Source organism: Anomalospiza imberbis, chromosome 12, assembly GCF_031753505.1.
Source record: "Anomalospiza imberbis isolate Cuckoo-Finch-1a 21T00152 chromosome 12, ASM3175350v1, whole genome shotgun sequence".
Taxonomy (NCBI): domain Eukaryota; kingdom Metazoa; phylum Chordata; class Aves; order Passeriformes; family Viduidae; genus Anomalospiza; species Anomalospiza imberbis.
The window spans coordinates 8,986,408-9,014,201 of record NC_089692.1 but is presented as its reverse complement, the minus strand read 5'-3'; the positions used below and the strand labels follow the sequence as shown (position 1 = coordinate 9,014,201).

At 39.1% G+C, this 27,794-nt stretch overlaps 1 protein-coding gene across 3 annotated transcripts in view; it reads right to left on the bottom strand.

Annotated features, from left to right (window-relative positions):
- Positions 1-5,410: 5,410 nt before the first annotated feature.
- The window catches only part of NKD1 (NKD inhibitor of WNT signaling pathway 1), a 114,594-nt gene continuing 92,210 nt past the window's right edge, over positions 5,411-27,794 (bottom strand). For all 3 annotated transcript variants that reach the window (XM_068202677.1, XM_068202678.1, XM_068202679.1), the window contains 6 exons: positions 25,319-25,425; positions 22,716-22,811; positions 14,655-14,802; positions 13,530-13,614; positions 9,721-9,851; positions 5,411-8,993 (listed from right to left, as the gene is read on the bottom strand). In XM_068202677.1, the coding sequence (XP_068058778.1) occupies positions 8,419-8,993; positions 9,721-9,851; positions 13,530-13,614; positions 14,655-14,802; positions 22,716-22,811; positions 25,319-25,425 (1,142 nt within the window). In that variant the 3' untranslated portion in view covers positions 5,411-8,418. The remainder of the gene's footprint in view (positions 8,994-9,720; positions 9,852-13,529; positions 13,615-14,654; positions 14,803-22,715; positions 22,812-25,318; positions 25,426-27,794) is intronic.

Genomic DNA, 27,794 nt, shown 5'->3' with positions numbered 1-27,794 from the left:
ACATCCTCCCCATTTAGCATCTTTTCTCTACAGAAGCATGCACCCTACTGTGCCAATCCACACTTCAAAGATTTCTGTCTATCTATTAGAAACAAAGCACAAAGTGAGAACATATGGCCCCTTTTAAATTTCCCACATTTAAGTCAATATCGTTTCTTTTCTCCTTTGGCAAAGAAACATAATAAGGTTTATCTTCTCCCTTCCTAAATCTGCTGGCTCTCTCAAACTGCTTGTGCCAATTCAGCAGTTACTTTGCAGTATCAGACTTGGCAGCACATATGAAAACAAAATCTCTAATTTTTAAATTGCTTTTATTTCTTCAGATCAAGAAGATGCATTTAAATGATGAAAAAGGACAAAATGTAACTGCACACTTTCAGATAAGTGGATTTTAAACCCATGAAAGGGCACAACAGAAAGTCAACAGCAAAAATTGTCTTGTTCAAGTTCTTTTCATGGTGACATCTTTCTAAACTGACTAAAAGGATGGAAGAGTATTCTGGAATCTAAGGCCTTACTGCACCTGCTTGTCACACGTGCCAGAGCCTCCAGAGAAACACAGTTCTGGGGCTGAGGGGGTGATCAAACACTGAGACAGTGACACCCCTCTAGAGGACAAGGAACAGTCACTGGTCTCAGTGGCTTTGGCTCCTCAGTTTTCCCTGTTGGTGTCACAGACATAGTGAACACCTCTTGTGTGCCAGGAAGAAGAAATTTTGGAGCATTCCTTTGGAGTGGCTCCACCTTCACATCCTTGGGGAGATGAGTAAGAGGGCACGCAGGACGCTCACGGTGAGATCTGCTGTGCAGTGGATTTCCTTTGCAGTTGCAGGCTACAGGAGCAATATCCAAAGGAACACAGGTTCCAAGTAAAACAAACTTTGTTACCAATTGTTAGAAAGATCAGCAGACACATAATATCCTGTGAATGCTGAATTCCTGATTCAGTTACAGCAAAAGGGGCTGCAGAAGTGATGTTTTTAGTAGAGAAAGGAATTAGTCTTGCCCTGCTCCTGAAAACACAATGACTTGCTCTTTTAATTCACAGTTCCCAGCTAAAATGACTCTGTGTTTCAGGCTTGTAAGATATCAAGATTGCAATCTTTAAATTAATTTATTTCAGCATCCATTTATTAGACCAGGAAAGTTCCAATAAAAACCTGTCCCTGACCAGTGCAAGCTCTGAGTGTTCCAGGGCCCTGATTACATGAGAACATAAATTGAAGGACTTCTGTTGATCTAGTAAAGCTGCACAGAATTTTTGGTGAAACCTATGGAAATCACATGCTCAGAGCCATTGATGATTGTGGCCCTAGCAGATAGCACACTCAAACAGCAAGTTGTGATTATAGACATCAAAAGTAAAAAATATTCCCTGAAAAGTCTATAAAAAGACTGGAGGAATGTGAGGCCCACAGTGCTGCCTTATTGCTTCCCTTCATACTTTTGCACTTACTGGAAACTCTGAGCCTCTCTAATTGGGCTTTTCCTCCCCTCCACTCCTCACAGGGTGAGAGGGTTAATTGCTTTGGACTGAAACATTACAGTTTTTGTACTCCTGCTTCCTACTGGCACCTTGAGCATGCAGAGATGCTGTGCACACACCATACAGGAGCCCCCAGCACTAGAAGCAGGGATGAGAACAGCTCCAGACCTCCCAGCCATGGGATGAGAACAGCTCCAGACCTCCCAGCCATGGGATAAGAACAGCTCCAGACCCCCCAGCCGTGGGTATCTATAGAGCTCCATATCTATGGCTTTGAAAATCAGCACTGGCCAAGTGAGACCTTAATGCTAATTGCCGTAGCATTTCACTGTTTATCTTAGTCGAACTAGCATTACCAGTCATGGTTGTTAACAACCTCAAGTGGCACTTTATTCATCTATCAACAGCCTTACCCTGTGAACAAGCAAGCAAAGAACTATAAACACCCACTCCAAAGTCACTCTGTAGGTTTAAGCTGAAGCCCACAGAAAAAAGGCTATTCACAGATCATCAGAGAGCAGACAAAATACAACCTCCAAACCAATGTTTTAATCTACAAAGTTTTATTTGCCTTTTTAAACTTGTAAACCATAAAAAGAGCTTATCAAATATCTGAAATTAGTACAAGAGAAAATGACTAATCATAGCAAACTGCATTTGTAAGGTCCAAATTCCAAGACATGCATGGGGCTCTTCTGCTTCCATTTATGAAGCTGAAAACAAATTTGGCCCAGTTTATTAGATGTTTTATTAGAAAATTCACAAAGCCTCAGCATGCTATACTTGGTGAATAGAACAAAATGGGAAGGATTAAATGCAAGAATAAGCACTCAGCACCAGAAGGATCTGAACCCCATATCTTCATCCACAAAATACACCAAAGGAGTACATACATCCCTTAGCTGGTAGCAAATAGAGGCAGCTTTGTCTCTATGGACTAGGCACTCAAAAGAAGACACACACCCCACCTCACAGACATGTCCTAAAAACCAGAAAGCACAATGCACATCATTACCAGTATGCCTGCTATTGTTAATGTTTGCCCATGGCCAAATTTATGAAGCTCCTTTACATTATGTCTTCAACATCCTTAAAAATCTTCTGGAACTTTCGACTCTCAGACCCCAGAACACCAGCCTGATGAGACAACCAACAGACCCAGTCTGTCATTCCTTGTGGTATAAAGATCATCCTGTGTCAGTAGATTTCACAGGCATAGTTAGTGCTTAGTGTTTAGAAAAATCAGGAGATACTGAAACTTTGGGTAACATTTGACCAATTTTTGTGTGTTTGTAATCAGAGAGCAAGAACTGATGTTACTATTCAAAATGTGTTCTAAGGAATATTCAAAACATCTGCAGAAACACCTCTGCTTCTAAAAACATTTTCCTCAGCTTGGACAGGGACTCAGGAAAACAGGGATCCTTCCTTATTCTGCCACAGCCCCAGTGATTATCTGCATCCTTCCTGCCTTGTGCCTCCCCCTGCACACTGGAGATTCACTCTTTAAGAAAATCTTTCAAGTTTTCCCAGTGAAAAGCATTCTACAAGCTACTGTTGCTGTTTTATGAGCAAAAACTGTACCATAGGAGATTCATAAAAGTAACAGGAATAAAACTTCTCCATACAGGATTTTCCTGCCTCTGGTGTGTCTCTCCCAGCCCCTCTGATGGACAGTTCTGTGCTGTCCCTACACTTCTCAAATTTTTCCATCTTTCCCTTGCCAGTCTTTATTCACAGCTCTAACCCTCACAGTAATCTGCCTGAATAGTCTTTAAATCCTGCTAGTTTAAAACAAAGAAACTAGAAGACTTCATCCATGTGTCTCCTATCATTTCAGCTCATTTAGGATTGAATTATCTAGAAAAGTATAGAAACACAAAAGTAAATTAAAGCATCATTGAAAACCTCATTATTTAATAACTACAATCCAAGCTTCAAATAAGATGTATTTCAATGTATATTGAATAATTTCAATATAATTTATTTTTCCCTGTTCCTTTTAGACCATTTTAAGCACATTTTAAATGTGCACAGACAACAAAAAAAAATCCAAAAACAGACTCTTCTAAATCAAATCAACTCAACATCTTTTCAAATATGCAAACAAAATACATTATTATGTCATAAATAGAGGCTGGTTTTGCTTTTAAGTGCGTCAGGAAAGATATCTTCTTCCAGAAGCTATTTAGAAAACACATTAAGTTCAATTTTTAGTTTATGGATTTTCAAACATGTTTCTGCTGGTATATTAAAAAAAAAAAAGCCAAAACCAAAGTCTGACAATTAATAGGATGCTGAATAAGACTTGGTTCCCAGCAAAGCCATGAATAAGTCATGTTTGAAACTGTATTTTCAGATCTTGATGAATTGCATCAAGGTAATTAAAGGTGAGACTTGATTAGCTGACATGTTTCCAAACATGAACATTCTTGCCTGTACTCCAGGCAAAAATTATGGTGAATGTTTTTGCAAATTTTCTAGCATGATGTATTTTTCTCAAGTATAATCTAGGCCCAAAGGGGCCCAACTTTCCTGTTAATTGGAATACAAATGAAATCTGTCATTCAGTAATTGAGGTACACGATGACATATGGAGAACAGTATGCATTCATCAGAGCTCTGTGTTTGTCTGGCAACTTGAGAACTGTTGAGCACACACAGTGCTCATCCCTTTAGAAAAAAATCACCTCTGTCAGAATCCATCTTGTTCCACTCACTAACTTCTGCCAGAGGACACACTCACACACACACATATATATACATACATACACACATACACACACACACCTTTAAAAGTACTTCTCCAGCTAAACATTGCTGTTCTATGCTCACGATGACTAGAGTAGAAAGACTATAACAGAGGTCATATATTTTGTGATACATTTGGGGCTGGTCTGCCAATATGCCAGGAGAATCTGTACCTCATCATCCAAGGGCAGAACTGGGTTTCCATTTCTAACAATGACTAAATGATATGTGGCTGTTTCAAAGACATTTGGAAGTACCTTGAGGGCCTCCAATGACATCAGTGTAAAGAGTATTTGCTGCTAATCTTAATTAATTTACCAGCTTGATCTCCTACAGCAAACTTCCATTTACTATTAGAAAACCCGTCAGCAGTAAGATGCAGAAAAAATAAATACTGAAGTTACTGGCTGAACATTATGTAGACTTCAAACCCACCTTCCTGGAATGAAATTATAGGCACCCTGCAGCCAGTGGGAACCTGGCAGCCTTGCCAGAGATTTCACTGGGACAGAGATTTTACTTCACAGCCTTAGCTCAGGTTAATTTCTATTGTGGTCATGAAGTTGCAAGAAGATCTTAGCAACCCTTCTTTTCAAAACACTGCCCTCCCCAGAATTGCAGCTGGAAGAGATGAGCAAAATTTTTCAATTGAGTTTTTTCAGCAAATAGTGTAAACTTCAAGATTGACTTAATTTTGCTGAACTGCCTTGTGTAAAAACAGAAGAAGGAAGTGAGAAGTCTGGAGTTTTAATCTGAAATTACTTAATGCCACTCCATTTTACTTTTCAATATTAACAATATACTCAACTCTGGTATGTTTTTCTTTGGAAGTAAATGTTTTGTTCAACCAGAAACTAAACTCTTTCGAATTTTGATTCAGCTATGGTTTTGAACAACTTAAACCAATATTTTTATTTTTTTTAAGGAAACGTTTTCAGAATTAATAGCAAGATGAAGTATCAGTTACTCAACACAGGTCCAACAGCAGGGGAGAAGAAATTTAACTTTGAAACTTGATATTTTAAATATTAGACCAAAGCATACCCAGCCCATACGTAATTTCCTGATCCTGTTCCCAAAAATGTTAATGCAAGCTCTTTCATCGGTGGGATCTGCAAGCACTGACAGCAATTGCAATAGGCCCCTGAAATCCACAACAAGAAGAAAGAAATATACTTTCTGAACTAGTAAAACTTTAATTAACAGGGGGTTCTCTTGGCACAGTTTTTGCTGTTAAATAAATAAAGCATTTAGTCAAAACCATCTATATTTACTATACAAAATACTGAAAAGCAAACATATTTAAAAGATACGGAAATTTAAGGTTCTGTGAAAAGAAACTGTGCTACATGTTATTCACACTTATAATGCACATAACACAATTGCAACACAGTATTTAGATACTGTATATTCATACATGGCTGGTGTAAAGTTTTCATAAGGGGATGCCATGTTATTAAAATGCATTTGTGTTTCACAGACTCTGAGCAAGGCAGAATTTGTCTTTTGAATGTCCAAATATAATAAACCAAAACAAACCAATGCCAGGCAGTAACAAATGGTCAGTCGTGTTCCACGTCAGAGTCCACTTGGCACAGCCTGCACTGCACACTTCTCAGTCAGATGGGATTTTGGTAGGGGTGCTGTTTTCTTTTCCAGCAAAATACCTTTGGGTGAAGGAGCAGTTTTACCCCTTTGCTGCCCTTTCGTAGAAAACCCCACAATTCTGAAAGCACTCAAGTTTGCCACAATGTTTTCTGGTTTTCAGTAACAATCTGCATTTAAAAAAATTGACGAAGAACAATTTCCACCTCTCAGTCTTTGTGGCATATGCTCTACTGAAAAGAGAACAGCTTTAATTACTTCTTCAAAACAAATAGCATGGCATCCCTTCTTAGATGGAATGTACACTGTGTGTTTGCATGCGGTATAATGTAAGTCACTTGAATACATCAGACTTTTTTAACACTATAATATAAATAAGCTTATTCCTTCTACTAGACATATAAATGCCTTTTTTTTTTCTTTTTGCAGTCCATAATTATATATACATTGAAAAAGAATGATAAACAAGCAGCAAAAAAGGCTTAGACTAGAACAACTCAGTGGTAACTAACCAAATTCGTGGCCTTTTCATATTTTCAACACAGAAAATTCTGCATATAAATATTTTTGGACTTTAGGAATTTTAAAATAAACAGAACAGTATAGTTGTCACACAGATCAAACACATCTTAAAAACATTTTGTTAGATTTTACAGAACACGCTGTTGACAGCTAAAAAAAGTAAAATAAAATAAACCAGATTTTTTAAAGGGGACAATAAGTCTAAACATCTGCTGATCCAGGGAGACAGGAGACGGAGCTAATTACCATGAAGCAGTGATTCCATTCCAATCCACGAGAAGGCAAGGCTTCCCACTGTTCTTTACAAGGTGATGTCTCTGTGTTCTTTGAATGGACAACATCCCCCTAAACCTGATCAGCAGTAAGGTAAGACCCCATTTTGGACTGAACAAAACTGTAGTCAGAAAACAAAAAATACCCCAATCATAAAGGGCTTATAACAACGTCAGATAGTTACATTTTACAATATATACTATTGACAAAATACCACAACATTAAAAATAATTAAAACCAAAAGCAAATACATTTATAGAACAATTATGTCTTTATGTAGGAGTTCTCTGCTTTAATGTTCCAAAAGAAATGTAGGTGTTTTCCAGTCACTTTCTACCTGCAAAATGGTGATATGTACAAAACCCAACTGAACTTATTTTAAATCTAGGCTCCCCAGAAAGCAAAACATCAATGCACTGATCCTTTCCTTTTTTTTTTTTTTTCCACTTTTCCAAATTTCTTTTGTCCTTCAAATTTCTCAGCAACCATTAAGGTCTTGTGAGTGTGGGCTGATTCTCCTTCATGGAATGGAAGCCCTTTGATATGGAAAAAAAAGAAGAATCCAGGAAGATTGTGAATGATATTTTTTATACACATCTCTAAAATGGGAGAAGCACAAATTGATAGGTGCTTGGGAAATTCAGACTGGAGGCACCAAGAAAATGCCATGGCATATGTTTCTAAAAGTCACTGTTGTGGAAAAAACAAATATAATGTAAATATTCAAACCACAGATTTCTAAAACACAACAAAATGTACCTGAGAGTGTGCATATTTATATATATATATTTATATTTTATATTTTATATATATTTGCCAACATTTAAAGTGAGAAAGTATATTTTCCTCAATTCTTTCTCAAAACAAAGAACTGTGGATTTAAACAAAACAACCCCCCGCCCCCCAATCAAGCCCTCTCCTTCTCAAACCTCCATGAATGAAATTTATGGCCCAAGCACTAAAGTCTAGTGCTGCTTTGGAAAACCCCATTTCACATCCTTCTCTTTTCAAATACTACCCCAAACAGAGTGGAGAATAAGCAAGAGAAAAACCAAAAATAAAAGAAGTATATTTAAATATTACCCAGTATATAACAGACTGTACTTGTGTCAATGAAGAATCTCCAAGAAAATAAAGTGTAAGTCATACAAATGTAGCCCTGTTGACAAGTTTAGCTAATATTTCCTTGTAATTAAGATGATTTGAAAGCATGTGAACACAAACAGGCTACACGAACACAGTATATTAAAATTCCCCCCTGTAGCACATTACAATCAATAAAAAGAAAATAAAATCTGAATAATACTAGAGGTAGCAGCTGTTTGTATTTTCCATTATCTGAGTATCTCTGGAGTCCAACCCTTCGAACATTGCTCCCCTGATGAAAGGCTTGTGTGCGATCAGCCGACGTACAGCAGAGTGGAAAGCTAGATGTCTGCAAGAGTGTTTGAAGTATCTTTCCGAGTACAGTGGAAGTAGTACTTGTACAGAAGTGCGTTGACGACCTGTATTAAATCACAGCTCAAAAAGCTATGGCTGTTTGCTGTTTTACAAGCCATTAAAAAAAAAAAAATCCACAAGGTGTTTGAGTAAGCTATGCTGTTCCACAACATATAAATAGGGTGAGTTTCAAGAGTTCCATATAACCTCTAAAATATATGCTAGCTGAATATTAATGGAGTAATTTTAATATTAATCATAGTAACACCTTAGTTCTGGTATCACAAGAATGCATTTCCTTCATTTGGGATGATTCTTGGAGGATGTTGGTGGGATCTCTTCTATGTCTGGTAGAAGTGGTGGTAGTGGTGGTGGTGCTCATGATGGTGGTGGTGCTCATGTCTTTGTATCATTTGTCCCACTTGGCCTTCATATAAAATGACTGTGGGCAGGTCTCTCACATGTTCCTTTTCCACAGCTGTCCCCGAAGACTGGAAGGTTTTGCACATTTGGTGATTCTCCTTTGCCCTCTGCTTATGCTTCTTGTGGATCTGTTGGGATTGCAAGGGAAGGTACGGGAGGTTCTGGCCCACCCGTGCACTTGGGGAAGCCATGGGCAAGGGCACCCCTTGGAAAGGTTTATTTCTAACTGCCCTTCCAGGATGCACAGGGGCGACATTTTTGCCCTGGGCTTTAGGAGACCTCACAAAGTGCTTGTTGGAGTCCTGGTTCCAGAGCCTCTGCTGGATTTCTGCAATCTTGGCATATGAACTTTCAGCCAGATTGATGTGGTTTGGATCCACCACTTGAGATTTCCTATGGTGAGCATGGAAGGTCTCAGGCTCATGAGAACGGGATCTAGTTTGATTCACAATTCTGCCTGGTGGGTCATGTTTTTGAGCTGCTGGAGGAGATCCTAGGAAATAACAAGCTGAGTTAGTCATCTAGTATTTCAAAGTTTTAATTAGTAGCAAGCAGTTGGCAGGGATAGCATTATCGGCAGAACACATTTTTCCTAAGGAAGTGAATGCAATTATAGCTGTCTAGTTTAATTACATTTAATAATTCTGGCCAGTAAATAATACACAAATATGAATACCTATCTAGAGAAGACTGAACATATGTGTGTGTGTGTGTGTGTATAAATATGTTACCAACTCTTGGTGATCAAATTAACTGTGAGGGGAATAGTAAAACCCTGGCAGAGGGCAGGGAAATGAAGGAAATCCAAATCTCTTTGATGTGGGGACTAGAGCCAAAATTCCAGGTACAAACACACATTCTCCTATTTTTGGGTCAGTAGTGACTATAAAATATGTGCTGGTCTCATCTTGGGAACCAGCTCCAACATCCAAAAGTCAATCCTTACCTCACCCGTAGACTAAACTTAATAATTTAGGTGTAAAGATTGTTCTCCTAAGCTCAGCTCCAAATTTAGCTACACAAACAAGTACATCAAAGCAGCCTTGCAGCACATTAGCCACTCTGTTATGATACCACCTTCACCAGTAATTATCTTGCAGTATTCACAGTCCTATTCCTGAGTCACTACAGACAAATCACACAGCTTCACAATTCACTGTCCCTGACATGGAACATGCAACTGAAGAAATAAAAGATTATGAGGTTACAACATAAATTACCTGGCCCAAACTTTGATGTGTAGTTTTCTATTCCTGCAAGATCCAAATAGTGGTTTCTCCTTTCAATGTTCTCATCAACACAATGACGATAGCACCCACTTTGCTCTGGATTGCTCTCACTCTGGTGGTATCTGTCAGCAGGAAGCAAAATTACAATTCAGCAGAACTTCTTTAAAGTTCTTATCACCATCTGCCAACCAACAACTAATGGACCCTTTGAAGTGACAGGAACTGCTCACAAAGAAACAACAAACGCTTGAAACTGTGGATGACCAGACTTGCTATGATGATAGGTCTAAACTGACTGTTCTTTTCCCTCATATAAATCAACCCTGATGTTGCAAAGCAAAGGAGGCTTTCAAATTGCATCACACGTGCAAAAGCAAATAAAACCACTCCTAGCATTTATTACTTTCTGTCTTAGGGCCAAATCATTCAACTGATTCTCCAATTTGGACATGCTAAAGAAAATCTGCTGTTTGATTCATGACCATTCCCACTGCTGTGAGGAAGTGCTGGGGTAATCCAGATCAATGTCCATGTGCTCTTGCTTCAGAAAGACAGGCAGCAGCACAGGTGCAGTAACTAGAGAGAGCCTGGGAAGAGAAGGTGTTGGTAGGACACACAGAGGTAACTGCTGCTTTCCAAAATATAATTAATAAGGTCAGATCAGACGCTGGCTTTAGAATCCCAACTCCTTTTCCTGCTCAGCTTTGCAATTTTATTTATAGCAGAACTATTTCCTGAGAATGAATATCTGAAATACCATTCATTTATGAGGTAGAAAAAAATCAGGCAGAAGTTTACAGTATTGTAGCCCACAATGCCAAACGATTTTATTCAGCAATTTAAATGGGAAGTCTGCAAATATGAACAATATTTTCAATATAACAAACAGTATCAGCAGAAACCCCTTGATTAAGATGCTGCTTGTCATTCAGACAATTCAGTCTCCAAGACCACGAGATTGGCTTTGCTATTTCTCTGTGCAAGTGCACTGACGTCAGCCTAACACCAGAATTTGGCCTAGTATCCTACACCAGCTGCTAAGTATGAGCTCTGTATGGTGCCCAGTACTCTGCTTTTAGTCTATTAACACATTTCTAAGTTTCCAGAGGCTGCTGATCCCCTGAGCCTTGGCACAAATGGCTTTCCTGGTCTAGCTCGTACTGTTCAGGGACATTACAGAACTGAGGCCCCTCGTGTCTCTGTCAGACACAGGTCTGCAGTGTGTTTTATCAAAGTCACAAGACCTGACCTAACTGGAAGATCATTTTTGCTCTACTTTGATAGAGTGTCCTGAACATAGGAGAGAATGCCTGGAAAGCAGGTAAGGTTTAAAGATTCTGAGTCAGCTTTGAACTCCAGAAGTGACATGGGCTACTCTTTACTGCATCAGACACAACTTTACAGGTTGTTACACTTTAGCATGTCAACATAAAAGATCTCTGGGGCTAGAACTTGCCTAACTGCAGTTGCCAGGCATGAATCACCTACAGAAACCATTGGGACTTGAACACATGTGCTGAAGACAATTCACAGTTAACCCAGAAAAAACACCACTGAGTTTGATCCAACACAATTAAGCAACACTGTATACAGCACTGTCTCTTGGAAATGAAGCTTGCAGGGAACCTGTTATTTTGTTACTGTTATAAATTAAATCTCTCATCAAGACAGAGAAAAAAAAATTATGCCAGTACTGCCACAGCCCTACATTTTAATAACTTTCTTGGATGCAAGATGACATTCACAATATTAATGCAAATATACACAGTGAAGCAATTATACACTGATGAGAGATGTGCTCCACTGTCAAAGGGAACTTCAAGTACTTCTGAGAACTGCAGTGTCTGGCATCCAGGCCCACAGTGCTGTCCTGCAAACACATGGGAGGACTTGGGCAGGCATCAACCATGCATCGAGGACTGTGTAAAAATAGCATTGTTATTGGGCCTGGGCTTGGTATGGTTCTGGTTTTAATAAAAAATGGCATCTGCTGGAGTGTTTGTGGAGTGTATGGAAGTCCTTTCTAAAATTCCCACGCTGATGTGTCATCCTGATGGCACGAAGCACACAACAACACAGCAGGAAAGGGGAATAGAGCACAGGGCAGAAAACACAGGGACATCCCCTGAGAGCCTCACTCACTGAGAAGACAAGAGTTTAAGTCAGCCAGGGAGAATCAGGCTATCTAGCCATGAATCTAGCTACTTATCTTGATACTCATATTAGCCCTACAGGTGAAAACTCCTGCCTGTAGCTTCCAGGCAAGTGAAAAATCCAACCCATCTATCTCCCAACCTTCAGGATAAAAACATTTCTATCCATTTATCTTGAATATTAATCACATCTTGCCTAGAACTCTTAAGTGAATGAACATGTGAAATGCATGCACTTCCCACAAGTTGTCATTGCTGCTTTCAAAGGGGAAGCAACTGCATTGGTATTGTGAGGTTCTGATCTGAGCCTCAGCAGCTTTCCTCAGGGTTGTCAGCTTGGTCAGAGTGAACAAACATCCCTGAAACACACACAGTGTGAACAGCACACTCTTCATTCTGTCTACATTTCGTGGGATGTAACAAAACCTGGCAGCTGCTGACCATTGTCTGATGCTGATCTACTCAGCTCAAGACACAGAGCTGCTCTGTGAGGAAGCCTCTCACCAAAGGAATGAGAAGGACAAACATTTTGTCCCAACATTTGATGCTTCCATGACTGTGGATTTAATTGGAAGTGCCTACTGTTCATAAAAACACTACATTTGCAAAGCCAGGACTTTAAAGTGGATGAGAAGGGGACTTCAAACTGAAAGGGGATTTTTGCACTAGATTATCAAACAAAACCAATCTACTGAATTCACACAGGGCAAAACTTTGCTAATGGGCAGAGGGAATCTGCACACCACATCTAGGCCAGCAAGTAAAACCACAGAGTATTCTTCAGTTCATAGAAGATTCTGTACAGAGTTGCTGACACAAGATTAATAGTAGTTTTATTCTTCTTTTAATCTGAAATTTGATTGTACTGGGATTTGCTGACTGGGATAATTCACTAGCATTTTTTCTCCATCCAAAAAAGGGAGGTACTGTTCTCTTGTCAGTTTCAATAAGACTGAATGTTCCTTCTCCTGATAAATTTGCTATGTATCCAGACAAATATCCCCAAATCTAAGGAATGCCAAAAGTTTGGGTTTTTTTTCTTTTTTAAATTTGCAGCTGAAGAAACAAACATAACTAATGAGTCAATGTCATTACTGCAACATTTCAGCACACACTTCCCTCTGCCTTATGAGCAGTTTGTTATGAAACATAAAATCCTAAAATATATCAAAGATACACCAAGATGACCTGTTAGCACTCTGCTCAGGCTATGAGTTAGTAACCAAGTTAGTCCATGCAAAGCTTGGCACTATTTGAGTTGATGAGTGAAAAAGATGGGCTGGAAGGACAGAGAAAGGCAGGAGATGGCTGCTAAGGAGTGGAAAGGGTTTTAGGACACTTTTAGCCAAAAGGTTGTGCTATTAACCTCACTTATTTGCAGATGGCATCTAAAAAGACAATTCACATCCTCCAAAGAGCCCATAGAAAAAGAAAATTCCAGGATTTTATTTTCTTTTTTTGTTTTGTTTTAATATAAGTATCCAGCTATGGAATCTGCTCTTAAGTCCACAATGAAAACTCCTGTAATTCCTCTATTTTAAAATAATTTAAAAAAAGCAACCAAAAACAAGCAAGCAAGGACTCAATGGCTGAGGTTTCCTCAGAGGTATGCAATGCCTGTCAGGGGCCAGGATTCATTCCCCTTACCTGAGGGAAGCCCTCTGCTTCTTCTCAGAGCTTCTTGCTTCTTCATTAGCTTTGTTTTCAGCTCTGTGCCTGGCACTCTGCAAATCTGCCAGGATAAAGTACATTATTGTCACATTGCTGTCCTTGCTGATCAGCACAACCAACATTCTGCACTGCAAGCACATCTGTTTGTGTCAGTAGATGAGGATGTGATCTATCATTTCATGTCACCTTCTCAGTCCTGCTTTTGCCCAGAGCAAAAAATCTGCCCAAAGGACAGATTTTATTCAGAGGTAAGCTGGACTGCAGGATCTCAGGCGGGGGGAGGTTGACCCTGCACTCCATGTGGAGCCACATTCACACTGACAGGCTCAGTGCTGGCAATCCAGTGCTGTCCTAATGCACCACACAGCTCCCCAGCAGGGAGAATTTGCTTGTGTCTGCTCTTGAGGGAGTGATTGTTTTATTAAAATTGAGGTGACCAGGCTCTCCTTTTAGATCTGATGCCTACATTTTTTACTGAAGTACTATTTTAAATACTTTTAATTGTTTCAATTTAGTACTACTCTACCTACTGAAATAATTATGCTGATACAATTATTATTACAGTGGAGATAACTTGGGTGAGCCATCACGGTACAAGCATTTTTATCATGGCAGACTCTGCCAGCACAGAAAATGTACAATTTTTATGCACAGATTATTTGAGTTTACTTATGCTTAATTGTTTATTTCTACCCAGCAGCACTGGTAGCTGTGCACCGGCAAGAAACATTTTATACCCCTACACCTCCTTCCACACAAACCAAGTGCTGAAATATGAGCAGAGATAAAGTGGTGCAAGTCAAGAAGGCCTTAGATCTGCCTTGCAGTGCACAAAGACAATTACACTACATATGGGTTACTGCTTCTCCCAAAAGAAGCAATCCATCAGAAGGGGGAACCCTTGTTTGCTAATGAGACACTGAAAGAAGGACAGGTAATTTTACAGTCAAGATCATAAAGCAGGCTTGTGAGGTTTAAAAACCCACATAATTATTTGCCTTTAAGTACATATGTATCTGTATTAACAAAGTATAGAGATAGATTTTCAAGGGACTCTGGAAGTTTTTGCATTTTTCCCAATGTCGGATTGCACATCCTTACCAGCATGATTTAACAAGATACTCTTTTTCTTCTGGCTGCTATCTGGTGCCACAGTAAGTTTCACTCTCAGAGTTTTGCTGGAACTAGGAGAATGGTTTACTGATGCATCAACTACCTCATAGATGGTATGAAGCAAGCTGGTAATGTCCTGGAGTTGGATTGAAACACAAAAGAACACAGCACTGTGAAAATGGCATGAAACCCACAGCTCCAATGCTTACAATTATTTTGGATTTGGCACTACTAAATGTTGAAGTATCCTCAGAAGTCTTCATCAAATGGGTTTATGAACTGGGACAAAGCAGATCAAAACAGTAACAACAGCACAAGATCTGCAGGTTTCCCAATCTCTGAATCAGCAAAACAGTGTTCTGCCTTCTCTTTCCTTTGATTTACACAGAACCCAGGGATAATCATTCATACTCCACTAAAAATTGAGTTCACATGGCCAAAACAAATACACCAATTGAAGAAAATCTTGGACATTACAGTCTTCCTATTGGTTTGATTTTGTTTTTTTCTTTTTTTTTTTTCCACCTTGGCACAGTTAAATGGTTGATTATCTAGAGGAAAATCAGTAAGAAAAGTGGCAGAACTGTAAATCTCAGGTTTGGAAAGAAATTATGTCTGTCTGAATGTCACCCTACCAACTGTGTTTTGGGGTTTAGCTTATTTTGCAAAATTCAACCAGTTTTAAACACACATTTTGAACAGCAAATATTATCCAGTCAGGCCTATTACAGAACCTTCTTCACAGATCTCTTTGAAGGCAATGGATGTGAACAGGGGCTTACACACCTGGCAATATTGGAAAGAACACCAGCCAATTTTAACAAGCCAATGGTTTTAAACAGGAGAAACACTGTTTAGTAGCTGGTGATGCTCAAAGGTCTCCCAAATTGATTTAATCCAGCCAGGCTCAAACAGGGTACTACCTTAAATTGCCAGGATGAAAAGGGGATCTCTTGGCTCACTGCTTTTCCTCAAAGGGATTTTACCCAAACTGGTCTTGGGCACCAACCTAAGGCCAAAGCATTCTGATCATTGCAGGCTATAAAGAGCCCATTGAATGCATATCTGAGAACTTCCCCATGCTGGTCTTCCTTTTCCTTGATCTATCCTCCTACCTAAGCTCTTTCCAGATGCCTGCAAGCACAAAGGAAATGCCTAAATCATCTTTTGTTAAGTGTAACTGGATCTGAGGATTAAGAGTCAGGTCTATAAAAACTCAAAACCTCTATAACTTTTCCTTTGCTCAGGAGTCACACCTGTAACATGGGTAGCTCAAAGTTTAGTATGCCCTAATGGAGCCCCCCACCACTTCAGAAGTCAATATACCACACAGTCCTCATTATGGAACCAGCTTTTAAGATGACACAGAAATAATAATTTCTACTTACATAGAATTTAGGGAAATATTCACCTTATGGCCAGGACCAATGATATTACAGTAGATGATTTTCCAGCTCAATAGGAAGAATGAATAACTAAATCCTAAGGGGTCCAGGCTTTGTCTTAACATGTAACCTCTCTAACTTTTCTGCACTCTGGAGAATTTCTCCAGACCTGTAAGTTCAAGACAATATAGTCATAAAAAGAGAGCAGAATATGTTTTTTTTCTCTCACAGCTGCAAGAGTTTATATGGGCTGTTATCAGTAGCTGCTTTCGACGCTCTTGATAATCACTGTCTAATGCTTGAGAGCGGGACAGAATGCTCTGTGTCAATCTGGAGGACACCTCCCAGCTCTTCAACACATCTCCATTCCACCCTAATTTGAAACCTAGACAGACCTCTAAATGTGGCCAGACAGAGCCAAATCCAACAGCCAGCTTGAAGGGCTGAATTTTTATTTTATCTAAGAGGAAAAACCCAGGCAAGCACGTAAACAGACAAACAAGCTATATCTGCTGTGTTATACACCCTCCATAAGTCATGTTCCAGGAGCATTGTACCATAATCCCACACTTTGATAAACCTTCTCCTTCAGCAAAATACTTAAGCACAGTATTTACTCTTAACTGGGCTCCATACACTCAGCACGTGGGTGAATGGGGCTTTTCCCATGCATTCCTGGACAAGTGTTGGTTAGCCAACATGTCATCTTTCCACACAAGGCTGCTATCAAGAGGTTATAATCAACTCTTTCATTCATAATAATCTTCCCTTCTTCCATTTTTCAGCTATGCCAGATATTTGTAAAGCCAGATGTTTGTACATCTAGTCTATTTCAGCTTTAATAACCAAAGACAAAAAATCCCCCACTGTCCTTTTCCATGATTTTTTTCAGGGCTGAGGTCTAACTTGCTTACTGGCTGACAATCTGCCCCTTGTGTTCTGTGAGGGTCTTTCTCAACAAGCTGGTTGACTCAGCAGTTTAAAAAGTACTCCCAAAGGCTGTCAGGGAAGGCAAAACATGGCATTTGTGTGACACATACTTGGCAAATCACAAATATGTGCACACGCGCATCACATCAAGACAAGTTGCATGTCTCAGCCAAACGAGCCCAACTTAACCCAAATTAATGTCCAGGCTGTGAAAAGACTGCACACAGGACTCAGCACCTGTGTGGACTTACACACTGCTGCCTTTGCATTTTGTTATGTGTTTAACGTGCAGCTCTGACGTGCTCTGCATTCTGGCACTGCAGGAACGTGGTGGTCACACTGGATGCGTCCCAAGATCGAGGTTAGGGACAGCCATGAGCAACCACGCAGTGCTTATGCTGATCTTCTAAATACTGACAACAGCATTTTAATTACAGGATTCCTTTACTTGTGGTCCTAATTTGGGGTTGGGAATTTCAGCAAATTGACAGTTCTGATTTGGTCAAACAAGGCTGCTTGGGTTATTCTGTGTCATGTACCACTTGAGCTTTAGGCTCCTGTTGCTTGACAATTATTACTTCACAGTTATAACACATGAATTTCCGAGGCACTGATCTACTGAGAATGGTCTTTGTCAATAAAATTTGAACTGTGACTATAATTCCTTTCTCACAGCCCTGTTTTGGCAGCTAATATGATAATGGTTTCTTGTCAAATCGCTAGCAATAGACGATTAATATATATGTTACACACTGTATTTTATAGTTACATGTATATTTACCCCCAAAGTATTTTCATCTTCCAGTAGCCTGCCAGCAGACTTGTTTCCCTTGAAAGCTGTCCCACAGAACATTATCTGTATTTAAATTTGTTTAAGAACTGCCTAAATCCATTGAGACAGCTTTACCCTCTACACACCAGCTTGCGCATTTCACCATCCTCAAGAAATTTAGCATCAAAGATCAAGAATAAAACCTAGTTAGTTGTTCCTCTTGTCTCATAGATAAACCAGCATGACTCAGAGCCCACCTACCAAAGAATCAAACTTTTATGCACAATGAATTATGTGTTGTACAAATCATGGGATTTTGTAACTGTTTTGCTTTAGACTGCTTGGCCCTTCCCCCACAAAAAGTGGATTTTTAGACTACTATATTAAATGGGTAAAAAGAAACAAGAATGAACAAAAATATTTCTTTCCTTCACACCAAATGGATTATATTTAGAGGGGAAGTATTCTGCATGACTCTAACTTCTGAGGGGCTTCTGGTATGCAGAATTTCTGCTGGGATCTCTAGGTTAATCAAGTACAAAAACTGAAACTAGGATATTTTTCCACAGAGAGGAAAACAAATGCCCCTTGAGTAGTATCCAAACAGAGACATTTATAACATTCAGAGAAACCAATGGGTCTGAAAAAAGAGCAATGGCACTGAAGTATTCCTCATTCCTTACCAAATGTATGTGAGACTGAGAAAGTCCCTATTCCAAGTATTATTTTCTGTTTTTAAGGAATAATAGTAGTAGAGATATGACCTTATTTTTCCCATATTAGCATATATTATCATCACAAGACTAGTTAGCAAATTAGAGATCTTAGTAGAAGACACTAATAGATTTTTTCCATTAGAATTAATTTAACAGAATTACTTATTTGTACCCAAATAAAACCCAACCAACAAACAACCCCCCAAAAAAACCCTAAACCCCAAAAAACCCAGCCTCCCCTCAGAAAAAAAACTAAATACCAAACAAATAAAAAACCCCAGAGAACACCCCCAAAAACAAAGAGTTTAATAAAACAGAAAGGTTCAGTTTGAGACTTTGTAGCTTGCCTGAGAGAGAATTCTTTGATTCCCCTTAAAACCAAGAGAGAAAGTTATATTTTTTCTTAATATTTCTATCTGACATGAAGCCATCATTTCTAATGACTGAAATGATGGCCACAGATACAAACAGGCACTGCTCCTCTATCCATTGGTTTCATTGTTCTTTTTTTATCCTGAGTTAGCACAAACACCATGAAAACCAACAAATTTCAAGATAAGGGTCAGCTGATAAATGGTTGCCCCAAAAAAGCCAATATCCTTCCCCAAGTCAATGACTTGGTGCTGAGCTCTGAATGCAGGTATAACCTCAAACATCAGAGTATAGGAATAAAAGAATCTAAAAAGGGAAAGAACAAGTCACAAAGGAAACATAAGAGGAAAAATACAATATTTAATGTAAGATACAAAGAACAATTTTAGCATTAAAAATGCATGAAGAGAAACATCAATATCAGTTCATTACTTTTCCCTTGGAAAAAGATAAATACAAATGTCTCATTTGTACTTTGTTTGTAGTCTGATTTCTATATACAGCAGGATGTTTTTATTGCAACATCAGCTCTGTTTGATCACATACATTTTTGAATCATTCTTATTTGGAACGCAAAAGGAACTTCACTTGCTATCTGCTCAAAAGCTGCTCTAGAAGATTTTTTTTTTTTTTTTTGTCCTGACAAGCAACTTCCTTGTGTGCTTATTCCTGTGCAGCCTCTCAACAAAGAAACTCAATTTTACAAGGAAGAACTGGTTGCAAAAAAAAAAAAAAAGCCTAGTGTTTATGAAGCATAATTACATTCAGAGAGCTCAATATAAAACCTCACAGATCAAAACACATTAGTTCAATTACCCAAGTTTCAAGTCCGATTACAAATATTCATGTGAAGATAATTACAGCGCAGCTGTCAGTTCTAAAAAGGCCTGCAGTACATAATGAATTGTCCTCTTATGGCTTATGGAATGAAGGGAAGTGTTATTAGCCAAGTTTTGTAATATACATATTACAGCAGGAAAAGTTATCTCTTACTAAACCTAAAAGGACTGAGAACTGGTCATCTTTATGACAGAAAAAGCAGAAGTTTAATAACATACAGTAATGTTAATTTATAATTTGCCATCCCAATAATTATGCTTTCATAACGGGTCTATCTCTTCAAGAAGCATGACTAGATGTGAATTTCTAATTAGAAGGACTATAGAATAAGTCATACAGACTCCAGGAGGGAATCAAAGCAGAATTAAGTTCTGAAGCCATTGTTAGATCCAGGAGAAATTTCACTAAAATGGAATTTGAATGCTCTAGCAGTGATCTGTCATTCTGCAGAACCCAAGGGAAGTTGTATCGACTAAATACACACCTTATTTACAATTTTTATACATTTGAATGAAAAAGCCATTCATTCTATCAGTAAAATTGCTCTCCACCTATGTGTGTCTTACAAACTGAATTTAACACTGGATTCATTTGGAAACTCTCTGGACATGAGGTACAATGTTTTAAACACAATGATTTGGAATCAAATGAAATGGATGTGGGTGGGCAAGTCACTTCTTTTCCACTGTCTCACTTTTACAACGTGGTGAAAAGCAAGAATAATGCTACTGACTTCCTTTTGCAAAGCACCTCCAGGTCTATAGGTAAAAAAACTAACTGAAAAAATCTCTCTGTTAAAACCAGATATAAATCCAGGAGACATTAAAGGGAAATTTTCCAAGAAGGAGAAAAGGTCCATATTAAGCTTTTCTCACCAGAACACTGGACCTTTGTTAAGAAAAGCTGACTGGTTCTGAATGCATTTTCATCAGCTCACTGAAGGGTACTGGTACAGATCTGCCTCTTCCTCAGACTGCCCATTTTGTCCCTGCTCCAGCAATGTACTTCACATACTTTTAACTGAAAACATGCCTCTTATTAATTTTAATTGAAACTACTCAAATGTTTAATGTTCCCCCTCTTAAGTCATTTGCTGGAACAGGAGCAGAGCTGCTTAGCAAAGGACAGTATCAGGCACACTATGTCCGCCCATCTCCCAGGGGCCAAAAGAACAAGAAATTCTATATCACAATAAGAGACTAAAATTCCTCTTTTGTGGCCAGGATTATCTATGAGCTGCTATTGTTGGTCATTCTTACTCAAAAAAAACCCTCATAAATTGCACCTGGATTCAACAGAAGACAACCAAGAAGATGGCTTATACAAATGGCCCTGGAACAGTGTGCAAAAGAAGTGTGTGACATAAAGGGGAAGATTTGAAATGGTGCACACTACTTGTTTCTATCTTTGGTCACATGTGAAGAGCTGAAAATTATCAACCTATTTGGTCCCCTGGTTGAAAGAATTTTTTTTGGCACAGGTTCAAGCCTGAATGTAGCAACCTCCAGACCTCAGAGCAGTATAATATTCAATCCCTGCACAGATTTGGTTTCAGTTAAGCTGTAGCCTGCTCTTGTCACAGGGAGAGATAAAATTTGGCTGTAACGTATTCTCAAAGTACAGTCAAATTAAGCTCTGGTGCACCACATAATCACAAGTAATTATTGTATACATACTTGAAAGCATATTCTCGTTATGTTCAGCACATGGAACCCCCACTGACATTAAGAGGAATTCCATGCCTGAATGTAAAAGATACTCATGTGTGTGGGTTTGGGTTTTGTGTGTTTTTTTCCCTATTTTTTGAGAGTCACAATAATCTTGTAATGAAGACTTCGCCTTGGGTCTTGAAAGACCTGGGTTCAATATGCCACTAGGTTCTTGTGAGACTTCAAGAAAGTTATTTCATTTTTCTAGTCTCTGTTCCACAAAGATTAACAAATACAATACTATTTCCTCACCTCACCCATACTTCTTGCCCTCTCTATCTCATCTTCCTATTTGGAACTCTGGACTCAGCCTGCAACTTTTCATCTGCTCGTTCTTGTGCATGAGGGGCACAGATTTCACTTGTCTATTCAAAGCACTATCAGAGTAGAGACAATAAAAATAGCCTTGTAATGATGTTCAAATACATGTTAAAAACCCTGAACAATCACCATATCTGGCAATGTCAAAAGAAACTTGCTTCAGACTTTTTGGTGTCTAAGGCCACTACACTTTCAGTATTTGCCCTATTGCTTTCAAACAGTTTTTAGTAATTGTTACAGGCAGTAGCATCAGATCTAAGAAAGAAAAAAGCCTTTGATGTTCAGTTGATTATTAAAGGCATGGGAGCCAGTAAACACACATAAAAATCAATGACAGCACACGGCATAAATCTCAAGTGAAAGACATTCTTCTAGAAGAAATATTATTAAATTTGGGCAGAAATAGCTCTCAAAATGGACTATATCCTAATCTATACATCCACTTATTTGGCTTGAAGACATCCTGATAATAAAAAATACACACAGGTATGCTTTAACAGCCATTCTTTATGGTCCTCCAGAGAACATCATCAGTGTTATTTGCACTTGGAGGGAAAAGGCAGAGATCAGCCCAATATTCATAAAAACAATAGAAGAGTATAGTTAGTACTGTTGGAAAGAATGTCAGCAAGCAACCTTGGTATTTGGTTAGCTTAACTCTGAAAAGCAGGAGAGAAGCCAGAACAATATACATTTGCGGGGGTTTATTTTGACAATGTGTTTAGCTGTTCAGTTGTTTCAGATATTTTTCCTCCTCAAATGCTAGTACTATTTTTTAAAGGCTAATCTCAGGTATTAAACAACAACCAGCTTAAAAAATGGTATAGCAGATCTGAAAACAGCAAACTACTGGTGGGATTGTTTCTAGGAGGGAAGGGTCCATGGAAACTGCTGTTTAAATTTGCAGGACACCTCTACTTCATAGCAGAAAAAATGTTCCTGTTATAAAACACTTCTCTCGTTAGCAAGCGCTGCACATAAAGGGGCAGCTGTACTTTGCTTACCTCACGTGTGACTCTTCCGTTGTTATCAAAGTCATACAGTGTGAAGGTCCATTCTTGCCTGTTATCTTCCTCTACAGACACATCACATTGCAATTCCTAAGAAACATGCAAAGAGCAGCTGATTACCTAAAGCAAAAGGCCTGTTTGCAGAGGAGACTCTCTGTAGGAGGCTGCTTGCTTTCTTCCTTCCTCCCTCCCTTGTGGGAGGAAGCTCTCAGGGTATGTCCCAGAGAGGCCTCTGTCCACCACAACAAAGAGGTCCCATCATAATCACACAACACTCCTAACTCCCAGGGAATTCACAACTTGCTTTCTACTACATTGTAGAAACCAGGAAAAGGTACAAGAAGACTATTCCCTGAAGCTCTTGAAACATGGTAAGATTCCCCACTAAAACGTGAGAAGGAAAACTATGCTTAACTCAGGCAGAGGAAGACAACAGAAGCAGACTGACAGAGCAAGGTGGCAAACCACAGGACCAGGAGTAAGGATCAATGCAGTGTGGACACAGATCCCCACCAGAGAGACCTGTCCTCAACACAGGTACTGGACGGGCCAAGGCTGTCAGAGTCAGTGCAGTACAACATCACGCCACTGAAGCTCCCGAAACAGAGGCTGCCTTGGAACTGGCAAGAACAACCTGGGAGTAGTGCCTGCTCCTTGTTTTAACTATGCTTCTGTTAGTGAGACTCTGATCTGTGGAAAGCCTGAAAAAAACCAATTTGTTAAAGGGGAAAAAAAATCCCCAAACCAAAACCAACAACAAAGGATGCACTTTGACTGACTCCAGTCACCTGGGTGCAAATCATTTGCTGTCTCTCAAGGCCTGTGCAATCAGAATTATCCAGAGCCACAAAAAGGCAAAACAGAGAAGTTACAGAGCAATTCAAATGAAAGTCACTGTATGCAAGTAAAATAAGCAACCCCAAATAGCTTTAGCATGATAGACCTCAAAACACCTGGTTGATCTTCCGACTTGAAACCGATTCCCTGCAGCAGTTAGGGTACCCGTCCCCTGCCGAGTTCAAAGGCAGCCTCCTCTCAGTTGTAACAAGCCCGGCTGAGAGCTGCCAAGTGCCCCACACTCCACTGTGGAAACACAGTTTCGTATTACATAAACATTCCTGGCACCTTTAAAAGCCAAATCACTTTCACCTCAGGTTTAGACCTCTTGTCGCAGCACTTGAGTTTTGGATTCTTTTATACCTTTGAAGCATTTACCAGTCTCTTAGCTCCCAGCTAACATTGCTGGAAAACTTTCATTTGCAGAACAAGGGAAAAAAATATCAATACTTGGTTTCTTGCCACATATTAATACTTCCCTGTTCCACATTGCCTAACATAACATCTTTATGTGAGGATGTGCTCTGCTTAGTTAAGAGCCATGGAAACCTTCCGTGCATTAGTCACGGTGCCTAGAACCAAGTGCTAACCTTTATGGCATGCCAAGAACTACTTGGGAACAAGCACAGACTTTGCTGGTACAGTGGAGTTCCAGCTACTCTGGCACCAACCATGCTGACAGGTGTCCTCCAATGTTCAAATGTCAAGGCACTGTTAATTGCAATTTATCACGCCTTTCCTGTCTGCAAATGTCTGCTACTCGAGGTAGAATATAAAATAGGCCTAGAAAAAAGAGCTATAGCTGTGGGATAAAAAAAAAAAAAAAAAGGATAAAAGAGAAGTCACCTCCCCAGAAGGCACAAAAGCAACACCTGAACTACCCAAGGGAAATCTACCTCCCCCTAATCTGCTTTAAAACAATAAAATATAAAATTTTACCAGACTGAGAAAGAAAAGAACACCCCAGCCATGCTGCAAGGTGCCTGAATGGTCTTTGAAACATCAACTGAAGAAACACAAGCTCATTACTTTGAGAGGCTGACAGAACCGAAAGGCTGGAGTGTAGAGATGAATATTTGTGCTGTTTTTTACTGGTGCCAGAATATCTTCCTCCTCACCAAGACAGACAACCCACTAGCTGTGTGACTGCATGTTTCCATACTCGTATTTATGAAAACACTTCCTACAGAAACAAAATCTGCCAACTGCACACAATGTCTGACAGTTATATGATGTTATACAGATGCAAGTCTACAAGGAAATGGCCCACAGGACTCATGATCCTCCTCCTGCCATGTGATCAGACGGATTTCCCATGTAGCAGGTCAGGGTTATTTCTCTTTGGAGACCTGGGCACTGAAGATCAATCACTGCAGAAGCTTTCACAGGCATCTTTTACATTAGGAAGATTTAACCAAGTGCAATAGTCCATGAAAGTCAATCTAAAGATTTAATAATATGGGTAGCTGGCCTAATAAATAAAGGGTTAAACTGAAAGCTTCTTCTTACTATGCATTTCAGATCCTGCAGAGAAATAATCATCATTTGATTCTCTCCAAACCTGGAAATAAGTGTCACTAATCACTTCATATGGAGCACTGACAGCAAGGCACTGATTTGTGCCAGTTCTGCTGCCTCCTGTACCCACTACAAACATTGGGAGCAATAAACATGCATCAGATGACACTATTTGGTCCACAGGTTATTTTTCTACCATAATTATGTCAGTACAGTGAAACTTTAAAATACAAAGGACTTACTTCAAATTTCAGCTGCTTCTTGGAACTTGTGCGTGTGTCACTTTCTTTTTCAGCTTTCTTTTCATCTCCACTGCAAACTCCATCTGTCTTCTCTGGAGGCAAAGCCACTGCGAAAAGCATATTTAAGAAAAAATGCTTATAAGGAAATGTCAAAGCAGTCTCATATTTGCAAATCTGTCTTTATATTTAGGGTGAAATTGATATCAGCAAACTTGTATGAGAGGATCATTATACTTGATTTGCTTTTGTGTTCACTACACATCTGGGATAATTTCAGCAGACAATCTACCAACAGTTTTTGGTACACAGCCTCTCCTACAAACATCACTAGAGTCACAGGAAGTTCAAACACAGTATTATGAGAATATAAAATTGCAGAACTGTTACTGCAAATAAGGTGAATAATTTGCAAAATAGTGAAAGTTTCTGACATATTGCAAAAATCCATCACATTCACCAAGAGCGAGTGAAGTAATGAAGCTGAAATAAAGCCCTCATTCTGTTCCAGTTTCATTCTTCAAACACACACAAAGCTCAGTACCTTCCAAGAAGGCAAGACTACCTGCCAAAAAGGTTAAGCTGCATTTTTTTAATGCATGAAATAGCATATTTCACTCAAGTTTCAAGTTAAAACATCAGGCACTTGCATAAATCAATAGCACTCATAAAGAGCATCAATATTGATACCTATCACAACATAACATATATCAGATATATAACAGAAAGATATATGCTTCTCATGTGGATTAAAAGACAAATGCCTAGAACTTAATAGTTGTTCCTTTGGCTTCTGCAGGGGCATTCAGCCTTGAACATGATGAAACCCTATCTGAAGAAAACGAATTCTATCTTCATTAGCATTATGAAAATATACACAAACTTTTTAACCCTACTCTCAGACTTTTAGATGTGATTTTTTACACATCCACACACCTCTGCCAATGTTATGCCCACACTCCACAACATATAGCAGCAATCCTTCCAACTCCCCAAACCCCAACAATGTTGCAAAAACACAGGTCCTAAAGTCAGCCTTTTCTTCTCTTGCACTGCAGCATTTGCATCTACCCAAAGCCTTTATCCTAATGCTATGTTAGGAACTGTTTCTTGGGGATGCCTTTGGCAATAGAATCACATTAAGGGCCAGTTCAATCAAGTCAGATTCCTTACAAAAAAGGTGACATGATGAACCCCTCCAGTTCAGGGTGACCCATTTCAGACTGGGTTTACTGGCTCGCCTGGTGTTCCACACTGCTGAGCTGCCTCCCAACCATTCCTCCAGGAAAGCAAGTCACTAACATGCCAAAAGTTAAGATACTCCATTAGCCATTTTCCAGCACTTTCTTTCATGTTTAAAATAGAAAAATTAGCTTCAAGAAACCAACCAACAACACCAACAAAAAACCAAAAACAAATCACCAAAACACAAACCAAACTAAAACTCTTACAACTCCCATTACCATAGTTTCATACTCTCAGAAATTCCAGAAGATTTTTGCCCCAACATTCACACTGTCACACTGCACTACATTTGTTTGTTTTTTAAGATTATTGTATTACTTTTGTTTGTCTGTTTTCAAAACTGTGGTATGCTATATAAGATGGATGTACAGTAAAGAAAAGGGAATAAATCTGAAATACTGACCTTGGGAATTTCCTGTCTTTGATACTTACTGGTGGTTTTGAGGTTATACTAACACCAGCTTCCCAATACACACATGTAATTTGCATTACACCAATTCGATGATGTTTATTGTACACATGTTGATATACTTTGAATTCTACTCCAAGTCATGTTAGGACTCCTTACACCAAACATACACTAAGTAGGAAGGTCAGAGAAAGGAAGACAAAGCTGCTTCACATCAGTTTCTTCCCTGATTCTTTTAAGCTGGTGTTACTGGATGAGCAGGGCCTGTTTCTTAGGAGGCTTTTGTATAGTGTTTATCACAGGTAAAACATGTATTAAAATAAATATTGTTTCCAATACATAACTTTGAAGTATATCTCACAAAGTGCTGTTTGCTTTATACTTACTTTGCCCTTCGAATACAACTCCACATTCCTAGAAGTTCAAAGCTAAGGTGACAAAAAGACCCCCATACAACAAAAGACAACATTTGTTTGTCTACTTCAGTCAAGCTTTGTTGCTTCATTCTAAAATCAACAAGAAATGAAAAGGTAACCTGGGCCTACATAACAAGGACAGTTACACTGACAGTGGTTCTTCAAAGCTATTGGACATACCCCTGGATTTTCAGTGCCTCATCTGCACCAGCGACTGGTTCTTCACAAGCACAGTTATAACCTGATAAAAACTTCTGTAAAAGAGGCTTTTGCAATCCCTCCCAGTCTTGCTCTAAGTAATGTGAAATAAATGAAATCTGGGTTGGTATGACCCCTAGCTTCCTTGGGACAGTGAACAGCCATTTGGAAAAAAAATATCCACTCCTGTTATCACACATTCTTTTAAATG